The sequence below is a fragment of the Arvicanthis niloticus genome, chromosome 5, assembly GCF_011762505.2.
Source record: "Arvicanthis niloticus isolate mArvNil1 chromosome 5, mArvNil1.pat.X, whole genome shotgun sequence".
Classification (NCBI taxonomy): domain Eukaryota; kingdom Metazoa; phylum Chordata; class Mammalia; order Rodentia; family Muridae; genus Arvicanthis; species Arvicanthis niloticus.
The window spans coordinates 19,338,574-19,356,105 of NC_047662.1; the positions used below are offsets into that span (position 1 = coordinate 19,338,574).

At 50.0% G+C, this 17,532-nt stretch overlaps 1 protein-coding gene across 3 annotated transcripts in view; it reads left to right on the plus strand.

Annotated features, from left to right (window-relative positions):
- The window catches only part of Nipal3 (NIPA like domain containing 3), a 39,522-nt gene that overhangs the window by 9,498 nt on the left and 12,492 nt on the right, over positions 1 to 17,532 (plus strand). For 2 of the 3 annotated variants that reach the window (XM_034502240.2, XM_034502242.2), the window contains exons 4-9: positions 2,342 to 2,410; positions 5,984 to 6,155; positions 8,064 to 8,123; positions 11,372 to 11,517; positions 13,513 to 13,609; positions 16,666 to 16,801. In XM_034502240.2, the coding sequence (XP_034358131.1) occupies positions 2,342 to 2,410; positions 5,984 to 6,155; positions 8,064 to 8,123; positions 11,372 to 11,517; positions 13,513 to 13,609; positions 16,666 to 16,801 (680 nt within the window). Of the gene's footprint in view, positions 1 to 2,341; positions 2,411 to 5,983; positions 6,156 to 8,063; positions 8,124 to 11,371; positions 11,518 to 13,512; positions 13,610 to 16,665; positions 16,802 to 17,532 lie in introns of those variants that run through there. The other variant, XM_076933973.1, reaches the window with a different exon arrangement.

A 17,532-nucleotide genomic window follows, 5' to 3' on the forward strand; every position in this document is an offset into this window, starting at 1 on the left:
GCGTGAGTGGTGTCTGCTGTTATTCAGTGTGTCTGTCTGGAACCAGCTATTAGATGTTAAGATTAATGTGCTGCGTAAATGGCTTTGCAGAACAAACTCAGCCGCCTGCGTAACACGTCAGCACAGAGGAGTGCTTACACACTCTCCCCGCCCCCTCGGTTACTTCTTACCTTCTGAACAAACTCCCCAGAGAACACCTGGAGACCATGTGAGCCAGCACCGTCATCAGGAGGCTAGAATCACGATTCCATTCGGACCCTCCTATCTGTACTTAGTCTTCCATGAGCTTCCAGCTCTGGTACAGAGAAATTCAGGGGACTACCACAACTTAGGGCTGTTTGAGGCGTTTGCTGTCTGGTTAGTTTAGGGGTTTTGGTTTGGTTTGGTGGGTTGGGTTTTTTTGTTGTTGTTGTTTTTTTTTTTTTTTTTTTTTTTTTTTTTTTTGGTGTGTATTATGCACACCATGTGTGTTTATGTGTGTGTGTTTGGATGTGTGTGTCTGTGTGTGTGGTCTGTCTGTCTATATATATACCATGTGTGCTCAAGAGCCCTCAGAGAGGTGTTGGATCTCTGGAACTAGAGTCTTCTACAAGAACCCTAAGAACCACTGAGCTATCCCTCCAGCCCCATAGGTTTCGAATTTTTTTTTTAGGATAAGGTCTTGCTTGCTACGAAGCCCAGGCTCACCCTGAACTCACTGTGTAACCAAGGAGAGGGTGTGGCTCACTTCCCCAGTGCTGAGATCACAGGTGTGTCCCTCACCAGGCCCAGCTCTCCTTTGGTTGTCCACAACCCAGAGGGAATGTGTGGGGAGGCCCTGTTTTCACCTGTGAGCACCCTGTGGATGAGCCTTGACTCACGGAACCCCCAACTGTGAGGTTTTCTGGTGTTCACACTGGTTCCGATTTGTCCTTGTGAGTTCTCTGGTTTTCCCCGCTCAGAACCTTCTCATCAGCCCTCTCTGAAGCGGCATAGGCTTGTCTGTGTGGCAGGAGGCTTTCCTCTTCTTAGCTCTTAACTTCCACTTGGCATAAAACAGGGCCTTCTCAGCAGCTCTGTTGTATCGGTCAACGAGGCAACAAAGGATGACGTGGTCTCCGTGCAAGTAATAGTAGTTCAGTTACAAGCTGAACCATATGGAATTACCATGTTTGCTCCGTCAAAATAGTCAGGTAGGGGGACTGGGAAGATGGCTCAGCAGTTAAGAATGCTTGTTTGCAGAGGACTGTCTATAACTCTAGTTCTTGGGGATCTGGTACCCACCCCAGCTACCCCCCACCCCTGCCTGTGCATGTGGTGCACATACATACATTCACGTAAAACATTCATGTACATAGACACAGATGAAATTTTAAAAAGGTCATCTGGGGCTAAGGCTGGAGCTTGAGTTGCCAGGGTACCTACTGACCTTTTCAAAATGATGAGTTCACTGTGCCTGAGACAGAAACATGTACACAGTACGCTGGGCACATAAGTGCTTTTGGGGGTAGGGCAGAGGCTTCAAGTCTCCCAGAGCTAGAACAACAGGCAGTTGTGAGCTGCCTCACACAGATGCTGGAAAGTGAGTTCAGATCCCCTGGGAGAACAATATGCACACTTAACCATGAAGCCATCTCTCCAGACCCAGGGTTTTGTTGTCTATGGTAAGCTCCTAGGATGACCTTGAACTCCTGATCCTCTGCCTCCTAAGTGCTGGGGTCACAGCTGTGGCCGTCACACCTCCTCTTATTGTTATTTTTGTCCCCTGTGTTTCCTAATTATTCCATAATAAATATATGTTGGCTGATTTTTTTTAATTAAAAAAAAAAAAAAAACAACACCATGCCAAGGAACCAGTATCTTATCGCTAGAGAGATGTAAATGAGGTTTTTTGTTGGTGAAATGACTGAGCGTTCCCAGGGAAGCTGGCTAGTTGAGAGGCTCTTCCTGAACCATCAGAAGATGATAAGGCTCCCCTGGCAAGACAGTGATGGCAGAAGCCCCAGCCTGAGTTTCCCTCATCCTCACTGGTGTCTACTTATCGCCTTTCTGTACAAGATGGTGACAGATGAATGGATCTCAGGGGTCAGCAGGGTAGGTTTAGACCTGCTCCAGTCACAAAGGCAAGAACAACCAAAGATGGTTCCTTCTGAATGTAGCCAACTCAGGCCAGTGGGCTGCGAATCTGTAAGGCAGCTGGGTGACTGCTGGGTAGCAACCTTCCAGGTTCAGGTAGAGGCAGGGGTGGGGGGTGTGAACCTTGTTCAGTTTTGTTTGGGGGTAGACTGTTGCATATCACATATGTCCCCAAACTCCTTGGCTTAAGTGCTACTCACGTCGGTTCTATGACTCTTCCTTCTAGGAAAACCTGATTGGCGCTCTCTTGGCGATTTTCGGGCACCTTGTGGTCAGCATCGCCCTTAACCTGCAGGTGAGTCTCAGATGCCAGCCAGGGCTGTCCCAGGCAGAGGAACAGCAGGTGAGCCAAGTCTGCAGTCTACTCTCTGGGGGGCCTGTCTACTCCCTGAATCTCTCCACAGTCTCTGTCTACCCCCCCCCAGTATTCCATAGGTCAGAACCTCCAGTGTTCCTTACATGTGTGCATGTGTGCTATAGGTATGTGTGTGCACACATATGTGTAGATGTGTACACCTGCCCATGGAAGCCAGGGATCTGTTGCGGCCCGAGCAAAATGTTGAGGCCCGGGCTGCCCCAAGTTTGGCGGCCACTGTATCCCGGCCCAAGCTGCCTCTCTGATCCGCAGGTCGGGGTTCAGCAAGAGAGAGAGTGAGGACGGACTCGAAGAATGGAGACCAGACAGAGTGTGTTTCAATCCCATTTATTCTTCAGTCTCTCTTCCTGGTCCAAGTCCCAAGTCTAGCTGTACTCTCTAAAGAGTCCCCCTAAAGAGTATATTTCCTCTAAGTGTCTGATTCTCTCTCCGATCTACTCCTACTCCTAGTGTCTGAATCTCTGTTACTCCAAATTGTTCTCTAAGTTGTACTCTCTAAAGTGTCTGATTCTTTGATGTCTCTTCTGTCTGCCTCTCACCTTTATATGTCTCACTTCTAAACCATGCCTTTTGGTCATTTAATCGTGCCCTTAGGTCTTGTCTCTAAATCTGATCTCTACACTTCTAAGTCACACTCTTAAGTCACACACCTTTAATCTCACACGCCTTTAATCTCACACACCCAAGGTATCTAAACCAAGATTATCAGAGTGTGCTCAGCTGTTGTAGGCTATTGTAATCCAAGTCTCATGTCAGGGTATATGGCTCAAGATGGCTGCAAAGCTGATAGCCGCTTTCTGCTAAAAGTCGGCCCCCAACAGGGATCAATGGTGGGCACCTTTCTCAATTGCTCGCCACCTTATTTCTTTTGTAAGATTTGTTTTACTTTTGAGTTATGTGTGTCAGAGTATATGCTTACAAGCACAGGTGCCTACAGAATCATCCAGTTACCCTGGAGCGGGAGTTTGGCTCAGTACCCGATGTGGATGGTGAGACCCTAGCTTGGGTCCTCTGGCAGAGTGGTGGCACTAAGACTCATCCTGCCACACTGAAGTTTTCTGAGACAAGGTCTTTCACTGAGCCTGGAGCTCAGTGATAGCAAGAAGCACTTTCTGTCTCTGTCTCCCTAGTGTGGGATGACAGGCACCTACTGCCATGCCTGGCTTTTTACATGGATGGTGGGGATCCAGACTCAGGTCACATGCTTGCACAGCAGACACTCCACTAATAATGTCCTCTCCCTGCCCAACCCCATCTCTCAAGTCGTTGAAGGCTTGGGATTTTCTACCTGTATCTAGTTTCCAAAATAACAACTCTGAGACTTAATTATTTATGAATACATACCTAGCCCATAAGCTTTGGCTCGTTCCCCGACTAACTCATAACTTATATAACCTGTTTATTCTACATCTGCCACATGGCTGGTTACCTCTGTTAATTTCATATGTCCAACTTCCTCCAAGTCCACGTGGCAAATCCTCCCTCTCTTAACTCTTTCCCAGAATCCTCTCCCTCTCTCTGCTGGATGTCCCACCTTCTATTTCCTGCCTCAGCTAATAGGCCATCAGCTTTTGATTGACAGGTGATGCTTCCACATAGTACGCAAGAGAGTCTCTCTCTAAGCTGTGGAGTGGTACCCTAATGACAGGCCCTGGTCTTGTCTCCCCTTAAGCCTCCTGTGCTTGGACTGTCATGGTGCTGTCACCTTCAGCTCTGATTCTCAGACTGTCCTTGCTTCAAGTCTCAGGGAAGGAGGCTGCAGCAGTTACTCTAGAGCCTCCGCAACACCCAACCTGATAGTGACCACAGCTGTGCTTGAAGAGCTTCCTCTGACACCTGTGTCCCAGGAGATAGGAGGGTCCCCATGCTGGTGGCCACTTTGGTGGGTGGCAACAGGAGGCAGTGGTTAAATGATCTCTGTTAGATTTCTCAGAGGTTCTCCGAGGCCCCAAGCCCCAGGAACCTTAAGGACTAAGTCTCATCAACACAGCCCTCATTGGTTAGCCTGTCTCCCCACCCCCTCCTCACTTACACCTTCTGGAATCATCTCCCATGTATACTTCCCAGGTCTCAGGGGCTGCTCCTGGGAAGCCAAGTCATAGACCTGGCACTGCTAACCCCAAGAAATCCCATAATGCACCAAGTGTCCCCTGCTTCTAAGAGCCATGAGCTGCCTCCTTCTGGGTCAGGCTTAGGGCTGCTGTGTCCTTAGCTTCCTGCCGTGGAAGAGTCTGCGTTTCAGCCATGTGATGTCGGAGCCACTGGTCTGGCTTATTTTCTTCTCCCCAGACCAGTTGCCCTGAACATCCCTGTGTTCTCCTGTAGTCTAATAGCCCCCAAGTTCTTCTTTCCATCTTCTTAAGTTACAGTCTCAGTTTCTATGTCCCAAGTTCGTATTTACAGAAGAAAAGAACAAAAGTTCATGCTGGAGCCTCTTATCTGCTGTAGGAGGGCAGACTCCCTGTTATCCACAAACCCACCGAGCGGGAGGGTGTGGCTCACCAAGCATCTAAATGCAGAGATTCCTGGGGATGGCAGCCAGCAGGAGGTCAACCCAAGGGCCCAGCCAAAGCAGGGACCTTAGACCTAGACTGCAGTTTACCTGTGGAGTGCCCTAGGGGTGCTTGTTTGTAACCCAGGCACAGAGGCTCCTGCCTGTAATCCCAGCATTCATGAGGCACAGGCAGGTAGATTGCTCTTTCTTTTCTCTTTTTTAGATTCCTTTATTTTTGTGCATGTGAGTGTTTGTCTGTCTTTATGTCTGTGTACCACGTGTTTGCCTGGTGCCTGTGGCTGTCAGGAAAGGGAACCATACCTCCCGGAACTAGAGTTAAGGGTTGTTTATCAGCTACCACATGGGTGCTGGGAACTAAACACAGCTTCTCTGTAAAAGCAACATGTGCACTGAGTCATCTCTATGGACCTAAGGGTTGAAATTTCAAGATCTTCTTGGGCTACCTGAGGAGGGGGGGGCTGGAGAGAGAGCTTACTGGGCATCTTGCCTTGCAGGCATGAGGACCTAAATTCAATCCTTAGAACCCATGTATAAACAACCCATTGTGGTGGCATGCATTTGTAATCCACAGAAGAGTGGCTGGCTGGAACTCATTGGCAAGCCAGCTGAGCCTACTTGTTACGCCCAGACCACTGAGTCACTCTGTCAGCAAAACCATGATGAAAGACTGTTTTCCCTGGCCCCCACCCCACACTCACACGCAAACACATACAAATGTGTGTGTACACCCACATACCTATGAACATGTATCCCCTCCATACATATCCACATACATGTGGCTGCATGCCCACACTCACGCACACACACACAGACATACACAAAGCTCCATTTCAAGGTCCTACCCACATGTCCCCCAAACCCCACTCAGACCCACATATATGGTTTTTAAAGGTGGAGTGTCAGCTTGGACTCCTTCACCAGAGCCTTTCGTTTCCTGGAAACCTCTGGTCAAATTGCATTCCTTCTTGGACTTGTAGAAATACTGCCACATCCGCCTGGCAGGCTCCAAGGACCCCCGGGCCTACTTCAAGACCAAGACATGGTGGCTGGGGCTGCTCCTGCTGCTGCTGGGGGAACTGGGTGTGTTTGCCTCCTACGCCTTCGCTCCGTTGTCACTCATCGTCCCTCTCAGTGCTGTCTCTGTGATAGGTAAGCCCCAACCTCATCACCCAGAACCCACTCTCTGGGACCACCACTGGGACCGCCACTGCGGCACCCACCTTTAATCTCAGCACTTGGGAGGTAGAGACAGGGTGGGGTTTGGGGTGCCCTGTGAGTTTGAGGCTAGTCTGGCTCTCTCCTGCTCACAGGAAAGCAGAGAATCTTGGTGACTTAGTCCTCCTTGAACTCAAAGGTCCGCTTCACTGAAGGGAGGGGCTGTGTATGACCCATGGTGGCAACTGCTTCTGGGCTCAGGGAAGAAATCATTCATTAATCAATTGCAGCTCTCCTTCCAGCCAGCCTAGGAGGGGGCTCGGGATTCTTTGCTCTGCAGGCAGTCACTACCAGTGATAAGAAATTGGCAAAGTGGGGAATGCGGTTGGATTTCGGAATTGCTATTAGAAGAGCCTCCCTTTGTTGAGCTGGTAACCTGACAGTCTACATAAGCAGAGCTGAGTTTTCCCCACCCAGTATCTTCTTTTAAGTGTTGAGGATGAATCCTAGGTCCTTATGCATGCTGGGAAATTGCTTTGCCGATTAGCTACTAGGCTGGACCATTTTTCTCTTTTTCCAGTGTCTTTTTCTAAGGTGGTTTGAATGTCTCTAGTTAAGTTTGGCCATCCCCTCCTTCCTCTGTGGTCCTCTAGATTACTTCCTGCATTCAGGCCCCCACCCAGCCCCACTGATAGAGTTACATCCTTGTCTCTGTTCTGCCTGTTGCTGGGGTCTCCAAAGACCCCTTGAGGCCTTCCTTCACAGTGAGGCAGGCTTAAGTGACTGAGGGGCCAACACTGTGTATAGGAGTCTTTGCTTTCAGATAAGTAACCAAATTCCTCAAGCTTAGAGGCCAGGGATGAGTCTGGTTTTGAACCCCATTGCCACAATAAATAAATAAGTAAATTATGGCAAGATTGGGGTGGGGGGGCGGTCAGCCACTGGATTTTAAGGGGCTCTTTGAGGCCACCCAGTGAGAAATAGATTTAACACAGTGACAGTTCATCTGTTGGCCACCTGTGAGTTTTCTGTCACTGTTCAGTAACAAGAATTGTTTTCATTAAGAGCCTTTACTGTGATAAGTGATTTGCATGTAGAATCTTATTGTTTGATAACTCCGCGGTAGTTGTTTTCAGTGGGGTTTGTGGACTGGTTCTGGGGTGGGAAGGGAAGCGGAGAGGAAGGTGGCGATGGGCGTGTTCACTGAGACCTGAGAGAAGGGCCCCTCTCTCAGAGTGCCGAGCTGCATGGTGTAGGTGTATCTTCTCCGCCTCGGCTGATACCAGTAGCTACCTGAATGTATGGCTTCTAGCGGGACCCAGAACCCCTTCTCACAGAAGACTGCCACTCGGGAGGTGACTGACCCAGAGTTACCCGGCCAGCAGAGACAGAGCTGGCCTAGTAATGGAATCATTCACAGTGGCTGCCAGGCCTGCCCAGTGGGACGATCACAGGAGTTGAGAGCTGTGTCCCTGCAGTAGTCAGGGAGCGACAAGCATCATGGGAGAGGGAGGATATGGTGGAAGAAGAAAAACTCCGGACCCCACAGTCCTGAGTTCAAACCTTGCCTTTTCATACCAACTTCACCCCCTTTGCCTCAGTATCCCCATTTATCAAATAAGACTGCCAGTAGTGCCAAAAGTCACACATGTAAGTTACCTTTTGCACAGTGGGCTCTCTCGGCCCAGGGCCCTGGCTTATGGGAACTCCCACAGAAGGCTCTGGAAGGTCCCCTCTCCCAGATGGAGTGGCTGAGGCTGAAGGAGAGCGTGCTCTAAAGGTCTCTGGGGAACATGTGGAACATGTGTTAGAGGCTTCGTGCAAACGAGCCACCCGGAGAGTGGATGAGAGGTGCCCTCTGCCTGGCAACAGCCTCACTCCTCTGTGCTTGGCTTTTTCCAGCAAGCGCCATCATCGGAATCATCTTCATCAAGGAAAAATGGAAACCTAAGGACTTTGTGAGTAAGTCTCTGATGGAGCCCCTACCGTCCACCCCTCCCACCCCCTCCATCCTGGTCCCTGCCATGGAGAGATGCCTTGACCCCCGCTCCCTTCTGGGTTCCATGCTCCTGGGATGTCACGTTAAATAACCCAAGCCCAGCCACACATCAGAACTGTCTGTGTCCCAGTTGAAATTATCCTTCCCTCATTCTGTGCAGTCAGTACTGATTGGGCCTTTGTTGTTGGAGACTTAGAAAACCCAGCAGTGACAGGCACACACACACACATCCACACACACACACGCACACACACACACACACACACACACACACATGCACACATACACACACACATCCACACACACACACGCACACACACACACACACATGCACACATACACACACACATTCACACACACACACACACACACACACACACACACACACACACCCCATGGAGTTTTAAATCCAAGGGAGTCAAACCTAGAAGCCAGAATCCCTTAGTTCATTATGAGCAGAGCAGAATTTGAGCTCGCAGCCCAGGGAGCCTGCTCATAGTCCCCCCAAAATATCCCTCAGCTCAGCTAGACCTAGGCCTGGTCCCCAAGCCCCAAGGTAACATCTGGGTTTACAGAGTCAAGGTATTGGCCCAGGAGTATTGTCTCACACTATTTAGAAGCACAGAAGGGAGAAAAAAGATGAAAGTCTCCATGTTTAATTTTTTTATAGATAATTCTGACCAATTGAGAAACATGGACCCTGTAGATGGGGGGTTTAGTGTTGTTAGTTGAAGTCCCTCCACCAGACACCATTCACACTGTGTCGTAGGGTGTAGTGGTAGGACCACGGAGTGCTGTTCTCGGGGAACCGTAGTCTAACGTGGGTACAGTGTGTGCTAGCCAGGTCTAAGCTGGACCTTCCCCATTGGAATATGACAGGACACCAGGGAAGAGGCATAGGTCTCTTACCCTCCACTCTGTCCTGGGTCCCACTGATGGTCCCCAATGGGCCTTTGGGCAGACTAACAACAGCCCCGAGGCCGCTTCTAATAAGTAGGTTAAGTAGCGGGTTGAAAAGGGACAAAGTCTTTCTTAAAAGTTACCCTTTGGACTTTGAAGTTTGCTTTGGGAGTTTTCATTTCCCTCTTAGCTTGCCCACAAAGCGGTTCTAGGTTGGAACTTCCCTGTAAAATGCACATAAGAGCCACCGTGCAGGGGCTGTCGGTATGGCTCGGTGGGAGAACGGGGAAGCTTGCTCTAGGTTCCGGGTTCCTCTCCCAGTATTAAAAACCAAATAGTGAGCATAGTCTCGCCCCTGCCCCCACCCCCAGCATGGCTACAAAACATTAAGAGTAACCAAGAACACAAACAGAGCCCTTACACCAGGGTTCTCAGTCTGTGGGGTCAAATGACCTTTGCACAGGGGTCACACATCAAATATCCCACATGTCAGATATTTACATTATGATTTATAACAGTAGCAAAATTATAATATTAAATAGCAATGAAATAATTTTACAACTGGGGGTCACCCGCAACATGAGGAACTGTTTGGATATCAAGGGTCAAAGAGCCGGGCGGTGGTGGCGCACGCCTTTAATCCCAACACTTGGGAGGCAGAGGCAGGTGGATTTCTTGAGTTCGAGGCCAGCCTGGTCTACAGAGTGAGTTCCAGGACAGCCAGGGCTACACAGAGAAACCCTGTCTCGAAAAACCAATAAAAAAAGAGGGGGGGGGGCGGGTGTCACAGCATTAGGAAGGTTGAGAACCCCTGCCTTACAGGATACCGTAAGTGATCCCAGCTGTGTCACGGTAACCACCAAACCAAACATCACCTACCTGGCGGTCCAGGGTTCCAGTGCATATTTTATACCTAGTAGAGCTGCACATAGACGGGGGCGTCCACAGCTGCATAGTCTATACAACCCAAGGGTACAGACAGTGCCCAGCAGAGGTACAGTGGACACAGGTCGCTGTCACATGGGCTACTGCTAGGCAGGTAAGTGTGAATTAGCCCAGTTGTCACAGGACACAGATGGGCCTCACAGACACCTGCTGAGTGACCCAGAGAGACCCCACAGGTCCATGTCTATAAAAGGCCAAAGCAGTCCACACCTCAGTGTTGCTCAAAGAGGGGCCATGCTACCCTGTGACGGGCTGTGGGAATTGGGGCTGATGTCTCCTTTTCTGTCTCCAGTGTTGAGGACATGGGTGTGGTGCCCCTGCTCACTTTGAGAATCCTTCTAGCACTTCCTGTGTGCATGCACATGTCAACCTTCATCAGAGTTTTGTTTTGTTGGTTTGGGTTTGGTTGGTTTTCCAAGACAGGCTTTCTCTGTGTAGCCCTGGCTAGCCTGGAACTCACTCTGAAGACCAGGCTGGCCTCGAACTCAGAAATCCTTTTTCCTCTGCCTCCCAAGAGCTGGGATTTAAGGTGTGTGCCACCACAGCTGGTTTTAAGATTTTTAGAATGGCATTTAAGGGAATGAATGTGCACAAAGTTCATGATCTGCATGTGTGAAGGGGCCCTGATGTACCTCCCACAGTAACATTATAAAAATACTCCAGGCATGATGACACATACCTGCGATTTCATACAGGTGGTATACAAATACACGCACATACACATAAATAAAAATAAATCTTAAAACAATGGACTGGAGAGATGGCTCAGTGGTTAAGAGCACTGGATGCTCTTGCAGAGGACCTGGGATTGGTTCTAAGCACCCACATGACAGCTCACCACCATATGTAACTCTGTGTAGGCAAAACACCAACACACACACACACACACACACACACACACACACACAATCACTGACACCGGTGTTCTTGTAGAGGACTTGGGTTCAATCCTCAGGACCCATATGGCGGCTCACAATTGTCTGTAACTCCAGTTCCAGGGGATCTGATGCCCTCTGACCTCTGAAGACACCAGGACTCTTTAGTGCTGCTAACTGCCCTGCTCTCTGTGGCTTGTTCAGTCTGCTTCCTTATAGAACCATGAACCCAGGCATGGCCCCACTCCCAGTGGGCTGGGCCCTCCCTATCAATCTCCAATTAAGAAATTGCCTACAGGCTTGTCTACAGCCTGATCATACTGAGGCATTTTCTCAATTGAGGTCCCCTCACTTCAGACGACTCTAGCTTGTGTCAAGTTGACCTAAAAGTAGCCAGCACACAGGCCAAGGCTGCCCTGACTTGCTAAAACCTCTCCTATGCACCTGGCCCATGCCTGAGCCTCTGACTACCCTCCCTGCTTCCCCCACAGGGCGCTACATCTTATCCTTCGTTGGCTGCGGTTTGGCGATTGTGGGAACCTACCTGCTAGTGACATTTGCACCCAATAGTCATGAGAAAATGACAGGCGAGAACATCGCCAGGCACCTTGTGAGCTGGCCTTTTCTCCTGTACATGGTAAGTGAAGGTGCCATCCTTCCGCCTGGGCAGGAGTCAAGTCCCAGTCACTGGACCCCAGGAGGGGCCCTGCAGTTGGGATCACTGAGGCATGGTATGACCACTGAGCTTATGGGGACATGCTTGGTTCACACACCATGCTGGTGCCACATCTGCCAGCCTTGGGTCTTCAGAGGGCTGTGAAGGTGTGTGCACAACCTGTGTCTATGAAGGGCAGATAGCAAAACAGAAATTCTGGCTAGTTGTCTCTGGGAGATGAAATTATGATGAACATTTTACTTCTGCTTTATCTTTCTATATCCAAAATTTTGCCAACATACACCTAATTTTTTCTTTTTTTGGGTGGGGGGTGGTACTAGAGACGAAACCTAGGGATTCACACACACTAGGCAGGTTTCCCTGATGAGCTACACCTCTGGGCCACTTTTTTACTTCTTAAATTTTAAACCAGGAACTTACTAAATTGTCCAGGCTACCCTTAAACTCGCTATGTAACCTAGGCTGGCCTTGAGGTCTTACTCCACTTGCCTCATGGGTGAGGCATGAAGAGTCATTATTTCAGACAACAGCTGAAAATTGAGGAGTTACACACACACACACACACACACACAGAGTCTCGGGAATGTTACTGTGTCAGTCTGAGTACACCTGATTGGGTGTCCACCAGTAATCATGTGGAATCCTGTATGACTCCGCCCTAACACGAGGCTAGCTTACAGACTGACAACAGCCTGTGACAGCTAGGTAAGACACACCCATGGGACCGAGAGCAGGACCTAGCAGACACTGCTGACCTGGAGTTACTGGCCTCCAGTTAAAATCTCCCTCACCTTGGAACACTCGTTTGCTGGTATTCTCCCGTTAGTTTGGGGAAAGAGTGGACTTTAGTATGGGTTTGGGGCTGGCAAGGGAGCTGAGCCACTATTACAGTTTCCTGCCTTAGTATTGCTGGGCGCTGGGTGCTATGTCTCCCTTAGCGGGAGGCATCTAGGCCTTTGAGAGTGCCGGGTAGAAAGGGCATGGGTGATGGTGGACAGGTAGACCTCAAGCTGCAAGCTTAGAATCAGCTCCCAGGAAGTTTCTGCTGCTGAAGCATCTTTGCCATGCAGGGCTTTATGCTTCCAGCCTCATACAGCGTTCTCTATTGGGGAAGAATATGGGCCCTTAGACCGGCAGCTCAGGTTCAAGTCACTGGCTAGGTGGGTTGTGATGCGCCTTGCCTCACACTTCCTGCAAGGAGCTGTCCGTGGTGGCCGTGCTGAGCGCTGTGTCTGGCCTGTGGGAAGATTTCACCCAGCATAGCACTGTTTCTCTGTGAATGGAGTCATCTCTGCTGTGCAGAGGACGCAGCAGAGGTTTGCCCATGGTCACATAAGCAATTTAGAGACCGATGCAACTACAGCCTGAATCTCCCAGTCTAACTCAGTCTCACTCAGTCTCACCACATAGCCCAGGCTAGCGTACACCTCAAAATCCCCCTGAGTCCCTGGATTACAGGCATGGACCACCACACCCAGCTCTTGGAGTCCTCCATCTACTCTGGGAGCTGTGCCCAGCTGAGGCTTGGTGACAAAGAATGGACACCTGTTACTTGACCAAATGGCTCCTGGAGTGAGTGTCTCATTCTGGGGTGGCATTTTGCTTTTTGTTGTTGTTGTTGGTTTGGTTTGATTTGTTTGGTGCAGACAAATGGCAGAGCACATTTTAAGACGTTCCAGGCCCTGGGCTCTGCCATTTGTCTGCACAAAACCGCTTTGTACTTTGTTATTCTGAGACCTAAGTTACCCAGGCTGGCCTTGAACTCACCATGCAGTCCAAGCCTGTCTTGAACTCTCAACCCTCCTTACCACAGCCTCCATCCTAAGTTGTGCCAGGGGGCCCAACAGGTGCCTTCCTCTTTCTCTACCCAGCCACACACACTCGGGGCTTGGTTGGGCCGGGGGACACACCCTGAATTCCCGACTAAACGCTTGGGATCACTGATGTCCTCCGCAGCTGGTGGCGATCATCCTGTTCTGTCTGCTGCTGTACTTCTACAAGGAGAAGAACGCCAACAGCATCGTTGTGATTCTCCTCCTGGTGGCCCTGCTTGGTAAGCAGTGTCTGGATCATGGGGCTCGTGGGGCTCTAGGCTCTGGCTACAGACAAGTGTCCAGACTTGAAGTCCAAAGGGGGCACTCAGAGAGGGCTGTCTGCAGCAAGATAAAAGTGAGCAGACACAGACGGGGTCGAGAGCCACGTGAATGTGGGCAGTGACCCAACAGGAGCAGGAAGGACGCAGGGTGAGATAGGGGAGGTCAGAGGTCACTTCAGAGAGACCCCCGAGCTGTCCAGCAGCACCCCCAAAGGGTTGTACGGACAGAGGGCAGGAATGGAGCCAGAGCAGACAGATTTTTCTTTACTCTAACGGGACGGGTGGGGAGTGGGGAGATGGTCCTCAGACTGAGACATGATGGTACGTGTCACCCAGTGCCTAACAGGGAAGTTGTCACCCAGTGCCCAACAGAGCAGGAGAAGGACACCACTTCCTGTTAGCCCCATGGCTGTCCAGTGGCTCTCCTTTATACACCACTACACAATGGACAATGAAAATACACAAAGGTTGGGAGGAAGGCTAGCTCATACAGGGAGGAAGGCTAGCTCATACAGGGAGGAAGGCTAGCTCATACAGGGAGGAAGGCTAGCTCATACAGGGAGGAAGGCTGGCTCATACAGGGAAGAAGGCTGGCTCATACAGGCAGAGGTGGCCACATGTGCTATTCTTCCCCCAATCCCACCTTGGGGACAGGACCCCCAAACCACATGGATACCTGTCACTGGCTGGAATTGTTTGGTCTGCTTTTTAAAATAGCTTCATTGAAATAGACTTCCTATGCCACGTGGTAAGCTGATGTGCGGACTTCACTATAGCCACAGGCTTGCACACTCTAATCCCAGAATACTTTCACCCCCAAAATAACCCCTGGACTCAGTACTGGTGGCTCCCATCCCACCTCTCCCTAGCCCCAGGCAACCACTAATCTACCTTCTGTGTATAAATGCACTTTTGTGACTCTTATAAATTCCATAGGTGGAATTACATCCTAGCATGGTTCTTTGTCTCTGGTAGCCTAGGCTGACTTGAAATCCCTCTGTTGACACCTTGAACTTCTGATCCAGCTGCCTTTTTTTCTTTTTTTTTTCTTTTCTTTTCTTTCTTTCTTTCTTTTTTTTTTTTTCTTTCTTTCTTTTTTTTTTTTTTTTAATCTTCTTTTGTAGATAGCTGGCCTTGAACTCTCAATTCTCCTGCCTTGGCCTCCTAAGTGCTGGAATAGTAGGTGCACCCCTGGCCCTATGAGGTCTTTTTGTAACTGGCTTGTTTCAACAAAACGTTCTTAGGTGTGCCCACGTTGCAGCCTAAGCCACTCCCCGTTCCTTTTGACTTTGGTTTTGGTGGTTAGGACCCGAGTCGTCACCATCTCTTCCCTCATGGCCCATCTGCTGTTTGGTGACATGGACAGTGTGGTGATGAGTGCCTGTCATCAGTGGCTGCTGGTGCCCACAAACTAGCACACTAGCCGAGGGTCCCAGAAGGCACTGTGTGCTGTATGGTTGGCATGAGAAAGCCAGTGAGGCAGCCGGCAGAAAGAGGAGGCAAGCAGTTTAGCCTTCCATTGCTTCTCCTAACTCTTTTGGCAGATGTGACACTTTGCAAGCTGAAGCCACTTTGGGGTCAGCAATGGGTCTCTGTAGTCTGGTGGTCACGATAGTCATGGATGTATAATAGGCAACACCATCTTCCTTCCACCTTCGCATCCTGTTACATTTCCTGTGCGTGTTGTATACCACACAATGTGCATGCACTCAATCATATACGTGTGTAGCTATGATATAGTCATAATCTTATGTAGCTATAGCTTTGAAGCAAGTAGAGATCCGTTGGATGTGAACTTGCATGTGCGTAAGGCTACGTAACACTAGAGACTTCTGGGAGTGAAGAAATATATGGAAGGGTCTGGGGAGTCGGTTCAGACAATACAGTGCTTGAGGACCTGAGTTTGGATTCCCAGCACCACATAAAAAGCCAGGCACAGGGCGTGCCCCTGTAGTCCTGGCACTAGGGAGGCGGAGGCAGGAGTGGAGGCAGGAGCATCACTACTACTCACTAGCCAGCCAATCTAGCCAAAGTGATGAGCTCCAGATTCAGTGAGAAACTCTGTCTCCAACAACAAACAAACAAACAAACAACGGAAAAACACTGAAAAAAAAAGAAGGAAAAACCACCCCATGTGTGTATGATTGCTATGAAGGCCAGAAGAGGGCATCACCCCCCCCCCCAGATCTGGACTTACACATGGTTGTGAGCTGTCATGTGGGATCTGGGAATTGAACTGAGGTCCTGTAGAAGAGCAGTCGGTGTTCTTCACCACTGGGCCATCTCTCCAGCCCCTAACCAAAAGAAAAAATAAAAAAATGTGCCAGGCGGTGGTGACACACGCCTTTAATCCCAGCACTCGGGAGGCAGAGGCAGGTGGATTTCTGAGTTCAAGGCTAGCCTGGTCTACAGAGTAAGTTCCAGGACAGCCAGGGCTACACAGAGAAACCCTGTCTCTGAAAATAAATAAATAGATAGATAGATAGATAGATAGATAGATAAATAAATAAATAAATAAAGTGGGGAGGGGTGAAGAAAAAATGCACACCTTTAATTCCAGCACTCGGGAGGCAGAGGCAGGCAGATTTCTGAGTTCAAGGCCAGCCTGGTCTACAGAGTGAGTTTCTAGACAGCTAGAGCCACACAGAGAAACAAAAAACAAACAAACAAACAAACAAGTACATGTGACTGAGGGTTATGAAGTCCCAGTTCCTGACTTCTTTCCCTACCTGTTTTCCTGAGAGTATCATCAAGTGATACTCGGGGGAAATCTGTGTATCCCCATTCCCTGCCATGGTCTGGGGACAGAGACCTGATCTGGAAATTGCTGTGGGCACTTCCCTTCCTTTGACTTGTCCGCCCAGACATGGGAGTCACGGGCAAGATAGACCTCTTCAATGGTGACTTCTTACCAGGGGAGCTCCGTGACCCTCCACCTCTGTCCCCAAGTCCATTCAGGATCTGACTCCTTACATTCTCTTGAGGCATCCCACAACCTCGCTTGCCCTTCACAGGTTCCATGACGGTGGTGACGGTCAAGGCCGTGGCAGGGATGCTGGTGCTGTCTATCCAAGGCAACCTGCAGCTGGACTACCCCATCTTCTACGTCATGTTCGTGTGCATGGTGGCCACTGCCATCTACCAGGCCACGTGCGTTGTGTTTCCTCCACTCTGGGCCTAATTCTGATCCGTTCTAAAGTTACAGGGGAGACAGAACATCCAGGTAGCCAGTTTAGCATCTGGGTGGAGATGAACTCCTGGGACAAGGGCCAGGGGGGAGACTGAGCTGCCCCTCCCCGCCTCCCTGCCCTAAGTGTGCCTTCTACCTCAGAGTATGAGGGATAGCCTCACTCCCTGTCATATGCCCTGTGGGGACTTGAGGAGAATCCTTGTGGTCATCTTAGAGGCACGCTCTTGACTGCTTGGAAGGACAAGTTGTCATTTCTCATCCTTGAGAACTATCCCTGATCCTCACAGGGGGAAGAGTACATACTCTTTTCTCCCTCTGGACCCGGGTGATGTGAAGCTCTGTAATCCTGAGGCTTATGTCCTGTCCCCTCAGAGTCCTGCCAGTGGCACTCCATGAACAGTGTAGGTGACCACTTGAGTCAACCTGACGGTCTCAAGGTGGTAATTGAGGCTGAGCCAGCTGGAAAGTCAGGCTCCGAGCTCTGGCCTGGCCCCAGCATCCCCAGCCACCTGACCTCGAGGGCCTTAGCTGCTGCTGCTGGTGAGATCCATCTGCGGTTCACCTGTGCTCACAGCACCTTCTGGGGTGTGGGGAGGACAGAAATGGTGTTATCTGTCCCAGGCTGCAGATGAGGCAGACAGATCTTGGAAGTGACAGGTTGAGAGCCGAACCCAGACATCAGGCTCGCAGG